Source organism: Andrographis paniculata, unplaced genomic scaffold (genome assembly GCF_009805555.1).
Source record: "Andrographis paniculata isolate CXL003 unplaced genomic scaffold, ASM980555v1 Contig69END, whole genome shotgun sequence".
NCBI classification, from domain to species: domain Eukaryota; kingdom Viridiplantae; phylum Streptophyta; class Magnoliopsida; order Lamiales; family Acanthaceae; genus Andrographis; species Andrographis paniculata.
In genome coordinates this window covers 1,437,913-1,460,271 of record NW_026137605.1, presented here as the reverse complement: position 1 = coordinate 1,460,271, position 22,359 = coordinate 1,437,913, and the positions used below count along the sequence as shown (strand labels likewise).

At 28.9% G+C, this 22,359-nt stretch overlaps 2 protein-coding genes across 2 annotated transcripts; both read right to left on the bottom strand.

Annotated features, from left to right (window-relative positions):
- Positions 1–7,826: 7,826 nt before the first annotated feature.
- On the bottom strand, positions 7,827–8,709 carry LOC127263759 (NDR1/HIN1-like protein 1). The gene has a single exon (XM_051292961.1). It carries the CDS (start codon positions 8,653–8,655, stop codon positions 8,023–8,025), a length of 633 nt encoding a protein of 210 aa, XP_051148918.1. The 5' UTR covers positions 8,656–8,709; the 3' UTR covers positions 7,827–8,022.
- Positions 8,710–17,958: 9,249 nt separating this feature from the next.
- On the bottom strand, positions 17,959–18,768 carry LOC127263597 (uncharacterized). The gene has a single exon (XM_051292701.1). The coding sequence runs from the start codon at positions 18,766–18,768 to the stop codon at positions 17,959–17,961; it is 810 nt and encodes a 269-aa protein (XP_051148658.1).
- Between the last annotated feature and the right edge of the window lie 3,591 nt (positions 18,769–22,359).

Below are 22,359 nucleotides of genomic sequence, written 5' to 3'. Positions count from 1 at the left end.
GATTACATATTTGATATTTTTGGTCTTTGATTTTTTTTTTTAATAAAGTAATTGTAATTGTAATATTATATTTGTAATTTAAGTAAAAATTAAAAATATTTTGGTATTAATGTATATTATTTTTTCTCATATTTTGACAGTAAAATATTATTAATTTTAGTACCTAACTATATTTATACAACGTCAATATAAATTTGTACGTGCTTTTATATGATACATATATCGTGCTATATAAAAATATATTGTTCGCCTTCTATATATATATATATATACACACACGTGTGTTTATCCGGATCAGATCAACTAAAAATTTCACACCTATTAATTAATATGCCAAACAAGTTCTATAATAAAATTAAATTCAATAAGTAAGATGATATTTTACCATTATATATATATATATAACAGTTAAATATAAGGTGTGAATTTGAATAATTAAAGACAAAATTCCTTTTAAATTAAAGCAAAGAGCATCCAAAAATAACAAAAAAAAGGTAAAGAAAAAAAAATAAATAAATTAAAGAGGGCAGTAAAAATTGGATAAAAATAAATAAAAAGCAAATTAAAGGTGAAAAATTGGTAGCTTTCTCTTTCAGTTCTTACGAGGACAGAAAGGAAAAGGGGAAAAATTAAAGTTACTTAGACAAAAACATTTCCCGATCTTCCAAACTTTTGAATTTCTTCAATCATAAGTTCGAGAAAAATAATACATTATAAAGTTAAAGTGTTTTTTTTTTTTTTAAAAAAAACATTAAATATTTTTATAGATGGAATATATATATATATTATATTTTCTTTTTCTTTTTTTAAATTAATTAATTATATTAGGGCAATCTATTTCACTTGCATATATTTTGTGTTCTAAAATTATGATTGTTTTTTGTGTTTTAGAATTTGAGGCTTTTGTTAATTTTTTGGTTATTGAGGATTGTGATGATGTTAGTGAAATAAATTCTATTATATTTTATAATATTTCGTAAAAAAATAATACTCCCTCCGTCCCACATCTCATGTCCATCTTCCCATTTTCGTCCATTCCACTTATTTTGTCACTTTTATTTTTTGGGAAAAGAATTATACGCTTTAATCTTATTTTTAAAAGTTGTAATTTATAATTTTCTTAATTTTAATTATAATAATCAATTATCTTAATCTATAATTATTTTTATTATGCAACAATTATTTTTACTAATACATTTTTAATTATTTACTAATTATACTCCTCCTAAATTTCCATATATGCAGTAGAGCGGACAAAATATCCGGCACGGATGGAGTAATATATTTTTATTAAAAATTATAAGTATTTTTTGTTTTTATTGAAAATTATAAAAAATAGAAGAAAAAAGATTTTATTCTCTCCCGTATTCAAATTACTATATATAATTAATATCAAACTATTACACTAAATATTTAGTTTTTATTCTAGAAGTAGGACATTTTTTTATAGTGTTAAGGTAATGGTGATGATCAAAATCGCGAACATACTACATGGATGCTTTATAAGATACGAGTATTGCATGCATTATATGTTCATATTTAAATGTGATATATAGAATTTATCATATGTTCTATAATAGTATGTTACATGTTTTAAATTTTTACATTATATTTATGTTATATTAATACATACGATGTTTGTTCTGTACTAAGATCATTTGCTACAGTAAGATATACTATTTACCACGTTCGGCACTGTAACTTGTATATATACATGGAAAATTGAATTAAATATGATATTCATTAATAATTTTATGAACTTATAGAACATCAAAATAAAAATAAAAAACCCTAAAATATAAGGTTATGGGTTTTTTTTTTTTTTTTTTTTTTTTTTTTTTTTTAATCTTGAATTTTGAGATCAATAACTAGCTGGAACATGAGGGTTCATGACCATTACCTCGTCCTCCCTTAAAAAAATAAAATAAAATAAAATAAAATAATCGACTGTCATATAGTTGTCGGTTAATATAAAAGTGTAAAGTATGCATGAACTGCAAATGACTCGATAAATTATTTTATGTAATAAAAATTAAGGGAATATTTTGTTATTTATCAATTTAGATTTGTAATAAAATAGTCTAATTTGCACAATCTTGATTGCTAATATTCCTCCAGTTTTGTCAAGCTCACAAACTTCTAATCCAAGTGAATATAGCCCAAATTTTATATTAAATTACTACAAATAAAATATATTATAAATATGTGTTGTAACTAAATGTTTGATCAATACCAATTTAATTTTTTTTTTAAAAAAAAAAAATTAAAACAAATACCAATAAATACGTCAATAGACAAGTGACCAATAAAAACTACATCATTTTTTTTTAAAGATTATTATTTCAATATAATATTGTATATATAACCAGAAATAACTAATAAATATTGCTTCATTATATTATTCCCTAAAAAAATAATAAAAAAATAAATACAAAACATAGCTAAATAAGGTGTGAACGATTCATAACGTAATGGATGTGCAAAGTTGGAACATCTCTTTTCTGCTTTAGAACATTAAAGCTATATATATATATATAATAGTAAAAATTAAACTAATAAAGCAAAAAATAAATTAATAAAAATAAAACAAAATTTTCTATAAGAAAATTCAAAAGGAAGCACTACTTTTAATGGCCAGTCTTATCCCTATAAAGTCGAAGAACAAGGGTTTTTATCAAACTACTCCCTCCGTCCCATGTAATATGGGTGTTTTTACGTACTGACGTAAACTATAATTAGTAAGTAATTAAGAAGTATATTAGTAAAAATTATTATTATTATTTAGTAAAAATAATTATAGATTAAGATTAAGATAATAAAATAGTTTAATTAAGATTAAAAAAAATTAAATTTTAAAATTTAAAATATGATTAAAATGTATAATTAATTTTCCAAAAAAGGAAAGGACAAATTATGTGAGACAGACAAAAATAAAAAATAGGGAAAAATTATGTGGGACAGAGGGAGTAATAATTAATATATCACTAATCTTGCTAACATAATAAAATCGAATATATGTTTTATTTTCATAATAAGTATATATATATATATATTTCTTTGTAAAGTATTTTGATCAATCATTGAATTCAATATTTTTCGATGTTATTTGAATCAAATACCATCGTCAATTAAACTCTTGTTTTGGAAAAATGAATTAAAAAAACTTATCTCTAAGCCATGAAAGAAAAAAGTTGATGTTACACAATTAAGAAACACTAATTATTGAAATCTATCAAGGAAAGATTTTTAATATATATATATATTTGAATATAATATATAAAATAAATAAATTGATTACATCATATATTAAAATGTAATATTTGGTTGATTTTGATTTGAATTTGAATTTTTTATTTGAGTGTTAATTTAAATAATATTTTTATATGATATTTTATGAGAAAAATAATATATTTATATAAAGAACTGTATGAATTAAATATAATGTTATTTTTTGCTTGAAAAAAAGAAAAGAACTTAGAGTATTATTGAAAAATATTGTTCAATATATTTTGTAGACAGACCATTAATTATTTTTCATGCAAAATATAAATGTTAGATTTTTTTAAAGATTTTTTTTTATTTTTTATTTTATTTGCATTATGACAAATTTTGTTGTCATTGTATTGTATTATTGTATAGTTTGTGTTTAAATTTGAGTTTTAATTTAAAAATTAGTATTTGAATATAATATTTTATAAAAATAAAAATACTCATTTCGTCAACTCAGAAAGAACTATTTCTATTTTGTATTGCCAATTAAAAAATTCTATATATGGTGAATTTAAATTCTTAGCACTTGGGCTCAATGGCTTGAAATATAATTATCTTTAAATATATAAATTAAACAATTTTAATAGTAAAAATTAAGATATTAAATTTCGAAATATTCAATACATGTGGTGAAAATTAATTTCAACAAATGACCCATTCTCAAGAAACAATTGACAAGAAGTTGGTAAAGGAAATCAATCAAATATGCATGGATTAGTCAAGTAAGTCGAAACATTGTGAGGATGTCACACTTGAATTTATAATTCTTGAATTATATATTGTATTATATTCATTTTCAATAATTCGAAAAAATAAAAAAAGAAAAAAAGAAAAAAGAAAAAAGTGATGCATAATATATGCTCTACTTTTGTTTAATATTAGTGGATTAACCTTATTTGCATGCTTTTTATGTCACCTTTCAACAACACACACTATATATATATATATATATTGAAAATTTGATCTGTAAAATATTTAGGAATCTTTTGAAGCCATGTGAAAACCAACACATATTAAGATATATATATATATATATTATATAGAATTAGATTGAGGATTAATATATAGAAATTAATAATTTAGTAATATATATTACTCTATTCGTCCCACTTCTCATGTCCATCTTTCTATTTCCGTTCGTCCAATTTATTTTGTCACTTTCTTTTTTTGAAAAATAATTATACACTTTAATCTTATTTTTAAAAATTTAATTTTTAATTTTTTTTAATTTTAATTATAGTAATCAATTATCTTAATCTTAATCTATAATTATTTTTATTATACGATAATTATTTTCACTAATACATTTTTAATTATTTACTAATTATACCCCTCCTAAATTCCAGTGTCTAGTCAAATTATCCGGGACGGAGGGAGTAATAATTTATTGAATATATATGCATGTAGAGAGGCGAAACTACACGGGGGCTTAACCCCCAACTCTCAAAATATATGTATTTTAAAATAATTTGACCCTCCTAATTTTTTTTATTTTGTAATGCAAAAAATTATAAAATTTTTATCCGTTTGTTGATTTATACTTTTAGTCTTTACATTTTTTTATAGTAAAAAAATATTAAATTTTATGTAATTTTGTTGAATTTTTTTCTAAACATTTAAATTTTTCATTTTTTTTTGCAGGATGTACTGTGAATAAAAAAAATAATATTGAATCGATAAAAAAAATCGATTTTGTCCTCCGGACTTTTACTGCTGGTTCCGTCACTGTGCATGTATATATATATATATATAATTAATATTGAATGAGAAACATCCCATATGAAATGGAATCTTAAAAACTTCCCTCAAAAGAAGAAATTGGTGGAAGACACTAACACTCACATTCACTCCATCTTCTTCATCTTCATCTATCATCGATCATCGATCATGCATCACCACACCACTAATTAATTAATTAATTAAACTTAATTATTATTAATAATATTATTAGTATTAATATAAAAAAATAAATTAATGCAGAAAGTGGACAGCCCTTTTAACACAAAGCTGTTTGCTTTTTTGCAGTCCTCGTGCAATATTATTGAAAAGACCACTTTAATTCATGCACCCCTTTTCCCACCCTTTATTGCATGCATACTTACATTACATATTTACATGCATATAATATATATATATATATATGATCTTGAATTTTTCTTCAAAATAGACATTTGGATCACAAGAGATGGCGATGGATCAGATCAATCGGATCCGAGATTCGGCCTGAATACATATGATTGGATTTAAGATTCGAATCGAACCCAATTATGCCCAGAATCGAAAGGGTCGAAATATTTTTACAATTTTTAAAATTGAACTCGAACTCAACATATATTAAATTTTATATTTTTATTTAAAAATAATACGCCCCCCCCTCCTCCCTCTTTCATAATTTGTCTCTATTTCCTATTTTCATCTGTCCCACATAATTTATTCATTTTTTTTGGAAATATAATTATACTTTAATATCATTTTAAATTTTAAATTTTTAAATTTTTTTAATTTTAATTAAACTATTTAGTTATCTTAATCTTAATTTACAATTATTTTTATTATACAATAATTATTTTTACTAATACAGTTCTTAATTATTTACTAATTACACTTTTTCTTAAATTCTCGTATTTACAGTAATACGTCCATAATAGATGAGATGGAGGAAGTATAATAAACTAATAAATAAATAAAACTCAAAAAATATTTTTAATATAATTATATTATTATAAACTAATATTTTTAATATATGTAATTGCTATATTATTAATATATTAATTGGATCTGAATTAGATTCAAGCTTTTAGTATTTGGTCTTAAGTACACAATATGATCCGATTCGACCCGACCCTAAATAAATAGGTTAGGTCTATCGGGACCCAACATTTATTATTATTATTATTTTCTAAGTTTAGATAATCAGATCTGAAATTTATTTAATTTGGAATTATAAAACTGTCACACAATTACACAAATAGTATTGGGCTTTTATTATGGGCCAACCCATTCATTATGGCCCATTTGTCAAACATGCATTATTCTTGATGGATTGGCTGTTATATGATCATTGGATATTAATTAGTTGAAAAGGAAGTACAATTTTATGATCATTTGAGTTTTAGTTATAATATGTTGTTTTCTTTAATTTTATTTATTATCTAAGCCTAAGGAATGAGTATTGCTCGATGTGATTTGAATATAATATTTTATAAAATAAATAAATTATATTTTTATAAAAATCACAATAATTGGGAAATAAAAAATTTGAAACTAAAAAGCTAGAAGCTCAATCTCAAACAGTCACAGTTAAATACCTATATGAATATAATGCGTAAAGCCCAATTGAGATGTGAAAAGACGGCCCATTATGAATTTAGATGGGCTGTCTTGAAGCCCAATAATATATTGAAAACAATTATGGTGGTAGATTTGATATAATTCATAAATTGGATGGCCTGTATGAAAAAATAAAAAAAATAAAAAAATAAAATAAAATGTTTAGTTTTTGTAATAAATAATTTAAAAAAAAGAAATCTCATCTATTAACCATTTCACTTAAAAAAATAATTTTATAAAAAAAAGCGCAAAAACTAAAACACACGCAAAAAAATGTAAGTTGTATTGTGTTTTGAATTTATATAATAATTTAATATGATATTTAATAAAAATAATATATTTTTATTACAATTATAGATAAAAATTGTATTATTAATTAAATAATAAAAACTAGGAGCAAAACACAATTTAATAATACGTCCTCTCCCCCGTGATTCAAATCTATGTTTATTTTTCTTTTTGGGTTGTCGTTAAAAAATATTCTCGTTTCTTTGTAAAAAATTATTACATTTTTATATTTTTTTTACTATAAAAAAATAATCATTACTATTCATTTTTATTAAAATTCGTGCCCAATCAAATGAGCACAAATTTAGACGAGGGTGGGAGTGTGATTGTTATACGAGTGAGAGTGAAAACTACCCTCCCAACAAACCCCATGTGAGGAAATACGGGCCCACGTCACCCATCAACCAGCCCCTACCCCCCTCCCCTTTACACGTGTGTCTATTATATATATATATATACATATTAATTTATAAAATTAATTATTACTATAAATTACAAATATTGAAATAATTTGATACAATTATTAGAGCTTACAAATCCCTTCATTTCTACGTAAAGATGATTATTATATTGGTGTGTTTCTCTTAGACTTTTTTTTTTTTTTTTAAATTTGATAACTTATTTAATTACTACCAATGTTAATGTATATATGTATTATTATTATTTTTTCTTCTTTTTAATTGCGTAGAGTTTTAATTAAATATTCTATATAAGATCAATTAAATAAAAGTTGTTATTTATGTATTTATATCTATCTATTGAATTTTTATAATTCGTAGTAGTTAAAAGTAGCCAATGACAGTCACATGGGTTGCTAATTTTTTGGTAGCAATGGTCTTTACGTAAAGTCACAAACAGCTCATCACTACCCACAATTTCAAGACGCAATTAATCATTACAATTACAATTACAATTAAATTTCACTCTATATTAATATGTAATAAAAATTACATTTTAATTTCACTCGAAAATTATTGCACATATAGAATTAATATTGCAAAATTAAATGCATATATAGATGTTACACCATCAGTAAATTTCAAATATTACAATATATTTCTCTTTAATTAACTTATTCTCTCCATCCAGCAAAATTTACAATTAATAATCGCCGGCGGCGGCGCCGGCGGCCGATCAGACATTAACGGAGCAGGTTTGCGAGAGCTGGTACTTAACGGCGTTATTCCCGACGACGATTCCGGTGTTGCGGCTGTTTCCGATGGGGATGTAGGCGGGGCACGTGACGTGGAGGTGGTAGCGGCCGGAGATGAACGCGCCGACCTTCCACCGGACGCGGCCGGAGATTTTGACGACGAGAGAAATGGCGCCGTCGGACTTATCCTGCGCGAGGGCGACGCCGTTGTACGGCGCGACGGGGACGTTATTGCCGTAGATAAACGGCGACCAGACGTTGACGTCGTTGTGGCCCTGGTAGACCGGCGGGATGGCGGAGTAGTAGGTGATTTGCTGATTCCGGTAGGCGGCGAAGACGGTGAGGCGGTCGTAGTAGATGCCAACTCTGGAGTTAGGGTTGCGGGAGTTGATGGAGACTTGGACGGTGGTGGAGATGACGTTAGGGGCGGTGACGTTGAGGGAGAAGATGGTGGCGTCTTGGAGGACGAAGCGGGGGTTTTTGGGCTGGAGGATGGCCCAGATGAGGAGGATGACGAGGAGGAGGAGGAATCCGGCCACCAGAATGACGCCGCATAGCCGCCGGAGGATTTTCCGGCGGTCGTCTTGGTGGTGGTCGCAGACCTTTTCCGACATGTGGAAGAAGATTGATTTTGGTTTGTGAAGGATGCTGGGGAGATTAGGGGTTTGGAGGGGTGGTGATATATAGGTGCTTTCTATAAAAAGGGTGGGGTGGGGTACCCACCAAAGAATCCATAATTAAAAATGAAGTATAAATACACATAATTCACATAGTTTGTATTAAGGATTAATTTCATCCTAGGATGGATGTTAAGAAAAGATAAATCTAGTGTATGAAATTAGTATGGTATTGATTTGACCAAATCAGTGTATGTTAGACGAGTGATCAATATATGTATATATATATCAGTATATGATGTGTTATAAGATAATATATGTTGAGTTATAATATAATATACGTTGTATTATAAATGTAATGAGTTGTAATACTCCCTTCCTCCTAGATAAGATGAACGTGTTACTGTATATACGATAAAGTATAATTAGTAAGTAATTGTGAAATATATTAGTAAAAATAATTATAAATTAAGATTAAGATAACTAAATAATTTAATTAAGATTAAAAAAATTTTAAATTTTAAAATTTAAAATATAATTAAAATGTATAATCAAATTTTCAAAAAAAAAATGACAAATTACGTAGGACAGACAAATTATGTGGGACTGAGAGAGTATAATATATGTTTTATTATAAATATGATGATATATATATGTTGATCAACTTATAGCATATGTGATCCATTTAAATGTATATTGATTTAATTAAAGTCATACATTACAAATATAATTATTTAATATAAAATATTGGTGCTATTGTATTTTAGGTGTTATTTGGTTTTGATTTATTTTATAATTAAAGTCATATTGTTCCATATATTTATTTTTAATAAAAATTATTTAAAATTATTTCATTTACAAATATTGAAACAAAAAAATATACAAAATAAAAACTAAATACATTGAACAAATAATTGATGTTTGAAAATGATGCAAGGCGGAATACTCTTCATTATATAAAGATAGACTCGTTTTCGTTTGGTTAGCTGTTCGCAATTTCGGATAGTGGCTGTGAATTCAAACGTTATTAAAAAATAATAAAAAAAAGAGATAGACTCATTTGGTCTGGATAAATGTAGAATGTATTTTTGGTTTTATATAGAAAAAAAAAATAGTTAAAAATGGGTAAAAAAAATACTCTCTCCGTCCCAGAAGAAGCGTCTTGTTGGGAGTTGGCACGGGAATTAAGAATAATAGTATTTAATTGAAAGTGGATATAAAATACAATGTAAAAGACTAAAATATTTTACTTTTTGAAGGTTTTTAAAAAGTATATTAGAGTAATAATTAGGGGTAGTTTGGAAAAATATGAATATAAATTAGATACCACGATTACTAAATAAGGAAATATGACAATTAATTTGAGACGGACAAAAATGAAAAAACAAGACAATTCTTTTGAAACGGAGGGAGTATGATTTTTTTACTTTAAAAAACATACATATCTTTTTTTTTTTTTTTTTTATGATAAAAAAAGAGTGAGTTTATTTTTAATTTATGATATAAGGAGTACAAATAAAAAGAGTATATAAATGTATTATTAATTAATGATTGAGTAATTCAAGATTAACTTTGAATCACAGGCAATTTCGATTGAATCAAATTAAACAATTGGATTATTATTATTATTATTATTATTATTATTATTATTATTAAACTTGTAGCGGAACGGAGGGAGTATTATTATTTTATAACATTTTGTTAGTCTGATTTCAATTTTTTATTATGTTGTCTTTATATTTCTTTAAATAAAAATATATTATTTTATAATATAAACATCCCATTAAACACATATTTCTCTTTTAAAATCAAGGAAATTTTGAAATAGATGGATAATTTCAAAGAATCAATGAATTACTAGTGATGAACGTATATGGTAATTTTAATACTATTTTCATTTTTTAGATCCATTTCATGAATGATTTAGTTATCATGTTAAATAAATTGTCCATAATAAGAAATAAGTATAATTAAATTAGTAGTGTATGCATAAGATATAGGCTCGGTTAATATATATGATTTTGGAATTCTTTTTTTTTTTTTTTTTAATAAGGGTGTGTTCGTTTGTAGAATTTTGATAAAATCCTACTATTCATCCAAAATTTTTTCCCCAAAATATCAAATCAAACACCTGTTTTTCATTTTTTATATTATACTAAAAATCAGTTTTACATTCAAAACAGCACATCAACACCTATTTATATCACATCATACAACTATTCAAATTCAAAATTTTTATTATTCAAATCCCAACTCAAAATCTAACCCCCAAACAAACACACCTGAAAGTAGTAAAATATCAAATTTTTAATGTGATTTTTTCTGTATAGAAAAAATAAATATTTGATATGTTGGGATATGAAAGTCTGATTATATCCTAAAATCTAATGATATGATTTAGATATATTGGATATTATTGACATAGGTTTAGACTATAAATATCTATTTATTCTCACTTTAACATGAGTCTGCATACTTTATAGTAAAATTCCTGACTTGACAGTGCCCCTCGTGATCGAATTGGGTTACCAAATTCTTGTGTTATTTTGTGTTTGTTATTTCATCTTGATTTCTTCGTAATCGAATTGGATTACCAAATTCTTGTGTTATTTTGCGTTTGTTATTTCATCTTGATTTCATGAAATTTTTGTAACAAGTGGTATCAGAGCCTGGTTCGTTGGAAAGATGGACTGGGAGGCATCGGATATTGATTGTGGCTGTGGGAATCCCTTGTGTCGAAAGTCTACTGACAGTGTTGGGTCGGTCCCGACTGATAGGTCAGGCAACGGGTCATTTGTCATAAGCGGTGCAAGGTAGGCAGAGAAGGATAAGAGTTTCGGCAAACGCAGCGGAGAAGATATCAGAGATGTGCTCTCATATCAAGTGAACCTTTGGTTTGTTTGTAGGAGTCAAGATGGGTGATCGTCATGTTGTCAAGGTATTCGATGGTATGAACTTCGATTTATGAAATATGCAAATAAAGATTATATGTGTGGTAAAGATCTAGATGCGGTATTGAAGGAGAAACACGAAGATATGGATGAAGCCGAATACAAGGAGATCGACAAGAAAGCAATGAGTGCAGTTCGACTAACCCTTTGGGAGAATGTCTCGACTGAATTTAGACTTGAGGCAAAAGGAAATGGTGAAGATCAAGAATGGTCAAAGTTGAAGCTGAAGAACAAGGACAAGGGAGATGCAAATTCAGGTGGATGTTGTCCGATGTGCTGATTCTGAGCGTTAACAGTCCAATGAAGTCATGGATCTTGAACTCAAGAGCATCATTCCACTCATGCAGTGATTCGGGAATCATGAAATCTTATACCACAGGTAATTTTGGTGTTGTTTGTCTTGCAGATGATGAGACACTGAAAATTGTAAGTAAAGGAATGATTCGAATCAGAACAGAAAATGGTGGGGAGTGGAGATTGAATGACGTGAGCCATGTTTTGGGTCTGAAACAGAATCTGATTTCTGTTGAACAATTGGATGAGGCAGGTTACTCGACAGTTTTTTAAACTAAGGATCCATTGTGCTGGCCCAATTGAGAAAAGATAAACTCTCTACATGACAAAAAGTATGGAATACGGAATCAGTTCCGTGGCCATAAATAATGACACAAATTTATGGCATTCTCGTCTCGGACACATGAGCGAGAAGGAGATAGAGGAGCTTTGAAGGGAAGATTGTCAGGTCTCAAGTCCGTCGATGTTGGAATATGCGAGGACTGTATCTTTGGAAAGCAACGAAAAGTGACGTTCTCAAAGGGTGAGAGAGACCTGAGAAAGATAAAGTTGGAGTTAGTTCATACGGACCTGCGGGAACCAGCTTTTCTATCGACCCTTGGAGGCTCACAGTACTACACCGCGGTCATTGACGACATTACAAAGGAGGTATGAATATATTTCCTTAAGCGTAAATATGATATTTTTGATACCTTTAAGAGGTGGAAAGTACATGCAGTGGGAGTAGTGAGCCAATTTATGAGGAATACTGAAATACAGTCTAAGGTGGTGACCTTAGATGAATTAAGGTTGTGTTCAACCTCAAGTGGCCTCGATGAGTGAACAAGGAGACTTGGCGCCGTCGTTGCTGATAAAGTAAAATGTTGAAGTGGAAGATGCAATCAATCTTCAAGTGGGAGATCGTTGGGATATAAAGCCTGATTATATCCTAAAATCTAGTGATATGATTTAGATTTCTAATTTGGATATTATTGGCATAGGTTTAGACTATAAACATCTATGTATTCTCACTTTAACATGTGCCTGCGTACTTTATAGTAAAATTCCTAACTTGGCAGCGCCCCCAGAGGTAGATCTCGTGATCGAACTGGATTATCAAATTCTTGTGTTGTTTTGTCTTTGTTATCTCATCTTGATTTCCTGAAATTTCCGTAACATGATATAATATTATTGTTGATGAAAGTGCCAAAACTTGCAATATATATCTAAATACATAAAAGTCATAATAGATATCTAAGATACCTCCTTTATGTGAGAAAATAGAATAATAATCTCATTTACAATATTTGTATTATAATATTTCACCGTTTATTATAATTTTTATAAATATATATTATTATCTTAACAATACTTTATTTTATTTATTCTCGTAATAAACTTAGCTTCCAATTGACATCTTCTCTCCAACAACAATAATAATAACGAGTTGAATCTAATCCTTACTCAATTATACTAAGAATGAATTAGGATGATGTGTTTGTTTGTCTTTATATATATACAAAATTATATTTTTATATAGAATATCTCATCCAACTATTATCTCTACAAAAGAAATAACTAAAATCAAAATATTCTAAACACAAAAAGAACTCACCATTAGTTTGTGTTTGTCGATATACCTCTCTCTCTCTCTCTCTATATATATATATATATATATATGCATATAATTAGTGGTGGAAAAATATATAGGTATCATGTAACTGAACAAGATTTTTATGAATGCTTAAAAGGGTTAGTTGACAAGTGACTATCACAAAAGTAAGTATTAAGATTTCCACATTGTGATTGAGAGAGAGAGAGAGCTAGAGAGAGAGAGAGGCAAAAATCTCTCTCAACTAACATCAACTTTCATCCCAACTTTGTTTGTTAAACTTGTCTGCTTTTTCACCAAACCATTGATCAATTCAAAATCAAAACTCATGTAAAAAAAATTGTGCTCAAGTGGGATTGGAATCTCCACAAAACTTTTGCAAAAGAATCAAAGGGCAAAATAATTTAAATAAAATAAAATAAAAAGGACAAGGAATGTTCTAAAGTCACTGTAAGAGTGAGTGAATGAGGTTCAGAAAAGGGATATCAAGATTCAAGAATTCCTCTCAATATCCCCAACCAGCAATTCTTGGAAGAGCCCAGGAGTTGAACTCCAGGTGACATCCAAGCCGTAGATCTACACAGTGAAGGCTCAGATTGACTTGAATGGAGCCATCAAGAATCACATGGGGTGGGGTGGGGTGGGCGTGGGTACAGATCCCTAAAAGCCCATTTATCTTTATTCTTCTCTGACAAGATGATAATTCTAATCTGGGCTTTCTGTACAGGTCAGTCCCTACAACATGCACAGAGCATATCATCTCTGGAGTTTGGGACAACCTTAAACCTCCCACTGCAATTTTCAGTTTCATTATTGCCTTTCAAACAAGTAGTGATTAAAAACAACCTTAACTAGTACAAGTACAACAACAATTGTTATATATAAGTGTATATGTCGAGAAAGAAAAAGGGAAATATTCTAAAAGGGTATGGCTTTGTTCTTTTGGATATGTTTATTTTGTATTTAAATAATTATTTGAGATAATATACAGCTAAAAAATATATATATTCTTATAAAAAATTGTGTAAATTATTTAAAAAAACATGAAGAAAACATAAATCAGTGGGAACAAAACCTTTGAGTTTTCTTTAAATTTATTTACCATGCTGGTGATACAATTCTTTATAAAATTTACTCTTATAGAATATTATATTGGTGATGGGAATTTTAAAATCTTGAAGGTTTTTGTGTTTTAAATTACTTTGAATTTTATTTTTCATTAATAAAATAAAATTTGAATTTATTAGATTAAAAATATATATGTGATGTAATATTATTTATACAACATATATATTTAATAAATTGTATGATACTAAAAGAAAATTAAAAACACAAACAAACAACCTTTGTAGTTTTTGAAAATGGGGTGGGGGGGGGGGGGGTTTGATAAGAATCTGACCTAAAACGAAAAAGGGGCATAATGACAAAAAGTGGAGTGGAATAAAGGAAAGAAATGCATATTGTAATATGGAGAATTGTTGGCTGTAGAAAAGGGAGAAAGGATCTTATTTTATTTTATTTTTTTATCTATATAAAATAAGACTTCTCTGCACACAATTAAAGTATCAATTTATAATTTTGAATTATCCACATTCAATATATATATATTTTTTAATTTAGTAAATATAGTTCCCACATAAAATATTAGTAATATTTTTTATTTAACAAAAGTAAATTATTATATTCATAATGCAATAAAAATAAAAGGGAGCTGGAATCAAGTGGCATTTAAGAGTACAAACTATAATGGGACCTCATTTTGTTGTTTCAATCATTTTCCAAAGTGACAATATCATTATTTGAATTGCCCTCATTGCTTGTATTGCAATTTTTGGCTTCAATTTTGTGCATGATTATTGCCATCATTTAAAGGGTATGCCTATTTTATGTATTTTCATTTAAAATATTCAGATTCAAGGCCATATTTTAATATATATATATATACTTTGCCTACTAAATTTAACAAGGACCATGTAATTTAACAACCAAAAAAAAAAGATTGGCCCAACCCACTAACAGTAATTTTTGGGTTCAATGGGCCATAAGCCCAAAATCCTCTTGCTCCAATAGGTACCTGAAATAGTCTAATTTAGCCCATAAATGAATACATTTATGAAATTTTAGCTCATAATGGGCCAAGATTGTTTTCTATGTTATATGGTCTTTTTAATTTTATTTTTTATTTTTCAATGGATTTGGATATAATATTTTAGATAAAAAAAAAAAAATTATTCAATAATTGATCATATGTTTTAGGTGTGAATTTATTCACGATAAAAAATAATTTTAAGTAAATTAAATGTTGCCAAAGTTAGATTAAAAGCACAAACCAAAATACATTTTGACATTTTCTTGCACAAAGCCAAATTATGGCTACCACACAACCTTGAACTACATAATACAGTTGTTATTTACATATGTTGTTAAGCATTTGATGTACCAAAAGTAGTACATTATGAGTTTATGTAAGGAGAGTTTAAGATTGATCGAATCGAAAGACAATATTAAAAGAAGAAGATGGTCGAAGCTCGTGCAGCCACAGTAAACTTTCAGATGCTCTACAGAAGAGATGTTAATAATTTGTTTAATCGATTCTAGGAATTTAACTTGTGTAAATTATATTATTATTTCTCAAAATCAATTAATGATGATGATATATATAAGATACCTAGATAAATAAATAATGGAACTTGATACTTAATATTAGCTAATTAAATAATTCATTTGTACTAAATGTTTGGCAAGAAAAGTCCAAGCATTTGTAGATCAAACAGTGACGATCTTAGGTGGGTGCATGTGTATCGGTGCTTACATGGAGAACCAAATTGTAAGAATAATAATAATTTTAGAATAATAAAATCTTGAATTGAAATGATGTTGATAAAATATAAAAAGATATTTGAAAATATTTTGAATAAAAAAAATAATTTTTCGTAAAATATGTATTTAATTTGATAAGTTTTAAAGAAATTTTTTATGAATAATATCACAACTTCGTACATGAAACTTAACCATTATTCTCAAGAAACAATTAGACCTTAGCTTCATATCACATGCAATTTCATGTTATGTTCAAATAAAACCCTAATTTAAAGAGATGGTCGTGACAAAGAAGTTAGGAAGCATACAAAGATCCTTCGACAAATGGATTGTTCAATACTATGATACTATTTGATTGAATTGGAACAAGTTCGAGCCTTAGCAAGAATTTTGGCACCTTTCATTTGATACACAAAACTCTTAATAATACAATTCTGTATATTTTGACAACTTGAAATCTCATTTCAATAATCGGAACTTCATCCACATACTTATTTAATTCTCAATAAACACTTTTCATTAAGGTTAACATAATAAGATTAAGGGAGATGATGGACATTTCAAATAGGTGATAAGGAAAGTTGTTTCACAAAAAAGAAAACAAAAAACTCATTGTAATCCCAAAATCTTGAGGGTAATAAAATAAAAGAATAGATCAATAAAGACGGATTAGATTAGACATATAGCGGCAACTTACCACGTGGAAACAATTTTGTTTTTCTCAAGAATTATAGAAAGTAATTAATTATTGTGTTTTTTTGTTACGCGCAATAAAATTCAAAAATAATTTAGACATCGGCAGATTTAGTGGAACTGACTTTGTGGCGAATAAGACAATGATCATAGTCTCAAAACACGACAAAACATCCAACTAAGAATCCGTTGTTTGTCTCAACTGCACAAGTATCTTGGATCTTGGATACAAATAAATAGAATTAAATACAAAGAAAGACCTTTATTTATTAGTAAAGATTGTACAAAGAATCATAAAAATTTGCAGAAGCAAGTAACAAATTTCACAACCATATTCACTAATAATCCATACATCGATAAATTTTATCACTTGATAAATATATAATTAATCATTGAACATGAAGATTTATTTAACTATCCTTTTGTGTATATTCATTGCATTTGTTATGTCCATACATTGAATGTCCACAAGATTTTCTGTACATATATAGAATGAAAGCTTTTTTCCTTTTTCTTCCCCACCCCCCCCCCCCCCCCCCTTAAATTTGCACTTTAAATCACATTTTTCCTTCCTTATTCCTTAATTTCATTCTTTTGTCTTCAAAACAAATTACATATAAATCCAATATTCTCAATTTCAAATATTCATAATATAAATCAACCATATCCATATTCAAAATAAATTTTTGATAAAAAAACCCCGTCATTTCGACATATCTCGAATTAGGGTTTGATGCATATGACAATAAAAAGAATTGCAAAAGGATGAAGTAATAAAACAAACAAACACACAAAACCATCAAATAATTTGAATTCTTCTTCATAACTTACATTACAACATTAAAATTTCCATCTCCATCTCCATCTCCATCTCCATCACCATTCCCAAATCAGAGAGGGATCCATCAATCACTTACTACAAATAAAAAATACAATTACAAAAAATGTTCATTACCGAGATATGTAAGTGTAGCAGAGTAAATAAGGATTCAAAAACATCCCGTGATCGTCGCCGGAAGTAAACTGGAAGCTGAGGCCACTGCAGTACCCATCCATGGCAATCGATCCAACCCTCCATTTCCAGTTCCGAAACTTAACCTCTGCCCTAATCCAGACCCCAAGAGTCAAGCTCCCTCGATCTATATCCTGCTTCATGGATCTCACCCCGTCGGCTCCCAGATCCACGCCGGAGAAGCTCAGATTGGCTCTAATGGTGGTCCGATTGGGGCCCGCCTGAGCAAACGGAAACGCGTAGGTTTCCGACAGGATGGTTCGGGTGGAGGGATAGATCAGCGAGATTTCGATGCTCTCAAAAATGGTTGTCAGATGGGGACTGGTGTTGTCCACGAAAACCGTGACGCGGCAGGTCCCCGTCGCCCGCGTGCCGGAGAATTTGACGGCGGCCAACGCGGCGTCGGCGACGTGAAATTGAGGGAAGACGGGGTGGAGGAGCATCCAGCCGATGAGGGCGAAGGACGAGATCAGAAGGAAGAAGAGGATTCCGACGAGGAAGGACCGGTAAAACCAAGCGTTCGGTCCCTCGAAGAAGACCATCCAGCAGGGCAGACGGCGGTGCATCTCGTCGGCGTAGACCGGCGCAGGCGGATTGTTGAGACGGAGAGGCTCCGCCGCCGGATCCGGAATTCCGTTGGGCTGCCGGCCGGCCCTCGCTCGGGCGGGAGGAGGATTCGCAGCGCCGACCTGTTGGTTGTCGGCAACCACCACCGGCGGCTCAGCTGTTTCTGCGGCTGCGGGATTCATGGCGCTAATTTGTTAGGGTTTGGAATTGGGGCTAAAATTGAGAGTGAGGGGATCGAGTGGGTAGAGTGAGAAGAGGGGGAAAGTGATGGGGGGAGGGGAGGGGGTTATAAAGGAGAGTGGCGAATGGAGGAGAGTACACGTGGGATGGATGGCGTCTGCCATTGATGACGTCAGAAAGAAGGCAAAACAGTGGGTAGACTTAGGGTTTTCGTAGCTGTGAAGACGAAACCGGGGAGGGTACAAAATCCTTTAAAAACCGCCATAATCACACTGGATATTTTCTCTCCTTTTCTCTCTCTTCTTCTTCTTCTTTTTTTTTTTTTTTTTTTTTTTGTAATTAAAAAATTAAATCTAAGAAGAAACACACACAAACCATTAAATTGGTGTTTTTTGTGGGTTTTACAATTTTTTATTATTTTTGAAATAAAAAAAAAAATAAATCTAAGAAGAAATCTAAGAAGAAACACACACAAACCATTAAATTGTTATGTTCTTTTGTTTGATAGTGATATTTTTGGAGAAAAAAAAAATTTGAATAGTAAAAACATGCGGTAAAATCCACAAAAACACACGACCACAGTTTTCTTCAACACCATTTTTTAATTACGATTTCCAAAAATAATAATACAAAATATTTTATAGAAAACAAAAGAGTAAAAAAAAAAAAAATTCAAATATTAATTAAAAAATAAAAAAAATCAAATATTCAAACTTAAAATAATATAACCAAGTGAACAAAGCCAAAAATATCAATTTTATCCTCAAAATGGCTTTGTAGTGTTGGGTGAATTCAAGACTGTGATGTCAAATGTTGCACAGCTGAAGAAGTATAATATTTATTTGGGAGATATTAGTTTGTTTGTTCTCAATCTTTGATTGGATTTGAAGGTTTTAATTTTTTTTTATTTAAACAATATTTGTTGTAATGTTTTGTAAAAGTAAAAATAAAAATATAGTTTAGGAAACATTGAGTTTAAATAATAAAAACGTGTGTGAAAATTGAAAAAAAAAAATGCTTGCAATAAGAATGCAAATAAAATGTTTAATTAATTGGGTTAGATTTTCATTATTCAAATTAAAAATATGGCCATATTCTTCCAACATTATTTTTGAATTGCAGTTCCTAAAAAATAAATAATAAAAACACAAAACATTTTTAACAAAAAGTTAAAAAAAAAATAGTAAAAAAAAAGGTTTACAAATACTCATTATAAAAAATCAAAAAGTAAAAAAAAAAATTCAAATACTCCTTATAAAAATAAAAAAACTTAAATATTTAATTTATAATAATATTTAATATTTTTTAACACAACTTCTCATATAAAACAAAAAAATAAAAATAAAAAATCAATCCATTTAATTTAAAATCGTTGGGTGAAAAAAGTCATACTTCACAGACCATATTGTAATTATATTTGTTTGTATTGTAAATCATAATGTCATAATATTTTGGTAATAAGTTTATATTCTAATAACATATGTCCTAATTTCCAATTAAAATAGTGCACCTAAAATATTACTTTCTTATTACCGTAATTGATAGTAAGATTTATGTTCATTGAAAGAAAGAGCTTCCTCATCGTATTAAGTAAAATGACTATTAATTTTACATAAAATGAATTAAAACTAAATATATTAGAATTATTTTTTCTTTGCTAGGTATCCAGTCAAAAGACTAAGATCAACTCGTACGTTTAGTTCTGATTAAAGAACTACAACAACAACAAAGTCAATGTCTTAAACCATATAACTAAGCTAAGACAGTATCAAAAGCTAACTAGTCAATCAAGACATATAAGTTCCAATATAGGCTAAGTTGAAAAATCTACCGAAACTCGAAATTCGAAAGTCTATTTTTGTCTGCATTAAGAAACCCTCGAGCCACCAGACTACATATATTAGAGTTAATATATGTAGTGTGTGTGTTTTTTCAAGTTCAAAGTCTTTCATCAAAGAACTCTCCCATCCTTCTTTCAAGATCTTCTAAAGTATACTAATTTTATGAACTTTTGCCAATATGGATCATGGACCTGTTCTTCAAATTCCTCAAAATAATTCAAAAGAGAATTCAAACATTTACTTCAACATATGTTTAGTAGAAGAGTGATAACATAAGACTATAGATCAATGAAGGCGGATGAGATAAGGTGCATAGCAACAACATACCACCCCGAAAATATTTTGCTCTTTTCACGAAATGTAGAAAGTAGTTAATATGTGTGCTTTATATTACACATAATAAAATTGGAGAATAATTCAGATATCAAAGGGAATGAATTCGATATCCTCAATGTTTTAATGAAACTACCTTTATAACGAATAGAACAATGATCATATTTTCAAAATACGACGAAACATCCAACAGAAAAGCAGAGATATCGGATAGAATAAATAGAATTAAATGCAAAGAGAGCAAATATTGTACAAAGAAGAATAATAATTTGCACTAGCTAGTAACATATATAGTTCAATATTCACTAATAAGCGTTGAACATTGATCAATTTTATCATATGATTTTATTATTATTATCATTATTATTTCTATTATGATTAATTATATATACATATATGTTAATTTTTGAACATGTAGATTTATTTATCTTCCCTTTTGTGTATATTCATCCACTTTGTTATGCCATTACAATGGATTTCATCAAGATTTTATGTATATATATAATGGATGTTACTTTTTTCCCAAAACTTTCACTACAAGAAAAAATAATTTTTTAAACAAAATTTTTTTTGTCTCTAAATCTACTTTTTCCGTTACTAATGACGTTAGAGACGGAATTAGGAACAGAATTACGATAGCTACGTGAACTTTAGGGACGGAATTCCGTTACAAATATATTATTTTTTTTTTAGTGTTTGCACTTTAAATCACATGGTCAATTCCATATCTTTAATTCTATGCATTTGTTTTCCAAAACAAAGATACAAATCCAATATTCTCAATTACAAAAAATGCTATAGCTAGAACTAATGTATCTCAAATGTTCACAAAATAAATTATCCATACCCATATTCAAAAAAATTATATATATATATATATATATAAAATACCTCCAATTCTAAATTAGGGTTCGATGCATATAATAATCAAAATAATTGCGAAGCGATTAAGTAACAAAACTAACAAAGACACAAATCCACCAAATAAATACAATTACAATACAAGTACAAAAAATTGTTCATTTCCCAGATATATAAGTGTAGCATAGTAAATAAGGATTCAAAACCATCCCGTGATCGTCGCCGGAAGTAAACTCGAAGCTCAGACCACTGCAGTACCCATCCATGGCGATCGATCGAACCCTCCATTTCCAATTCCGATACTTAACCTCTGCCCTAATCCACACCCCAAGATCCAACCTCCCTCCATCTATATCCTGCTTCATGGATCTCACCCCGTCGGCTCCCAGATCCACGCCGGAGAATCTCAGATTGGCTCTTATAGGTAGGATTCCGACAGGAGAATTGCACCGCCGGATTTGGAATTCCGTTGGGCTGCCGCCCGGCCCTCGCTCGAGCAGGAGGAGGATTCGCAGCGCCGACTTGTTGGTCGGCAACCACCGCCGGCTGCTCAGCTCT

Excerpts from the sequence above, each read along its gene's own strand:
- LOC127263759 (XM_051292961.1), bottom strand. The coding sequence starts at position 8,655 with ATGTCGGAAAAGGTCTGCGACCACCACCAAGACGACCGCCGGAAAATC.
- LOC127263597 (XM_051292701.1), bottom strand. The coding sequence starts at position 18,768 with ATGAATCCCGCAGCCGCAGAAACAGCTGAGCCGCCGGTGGTGGTTGCC.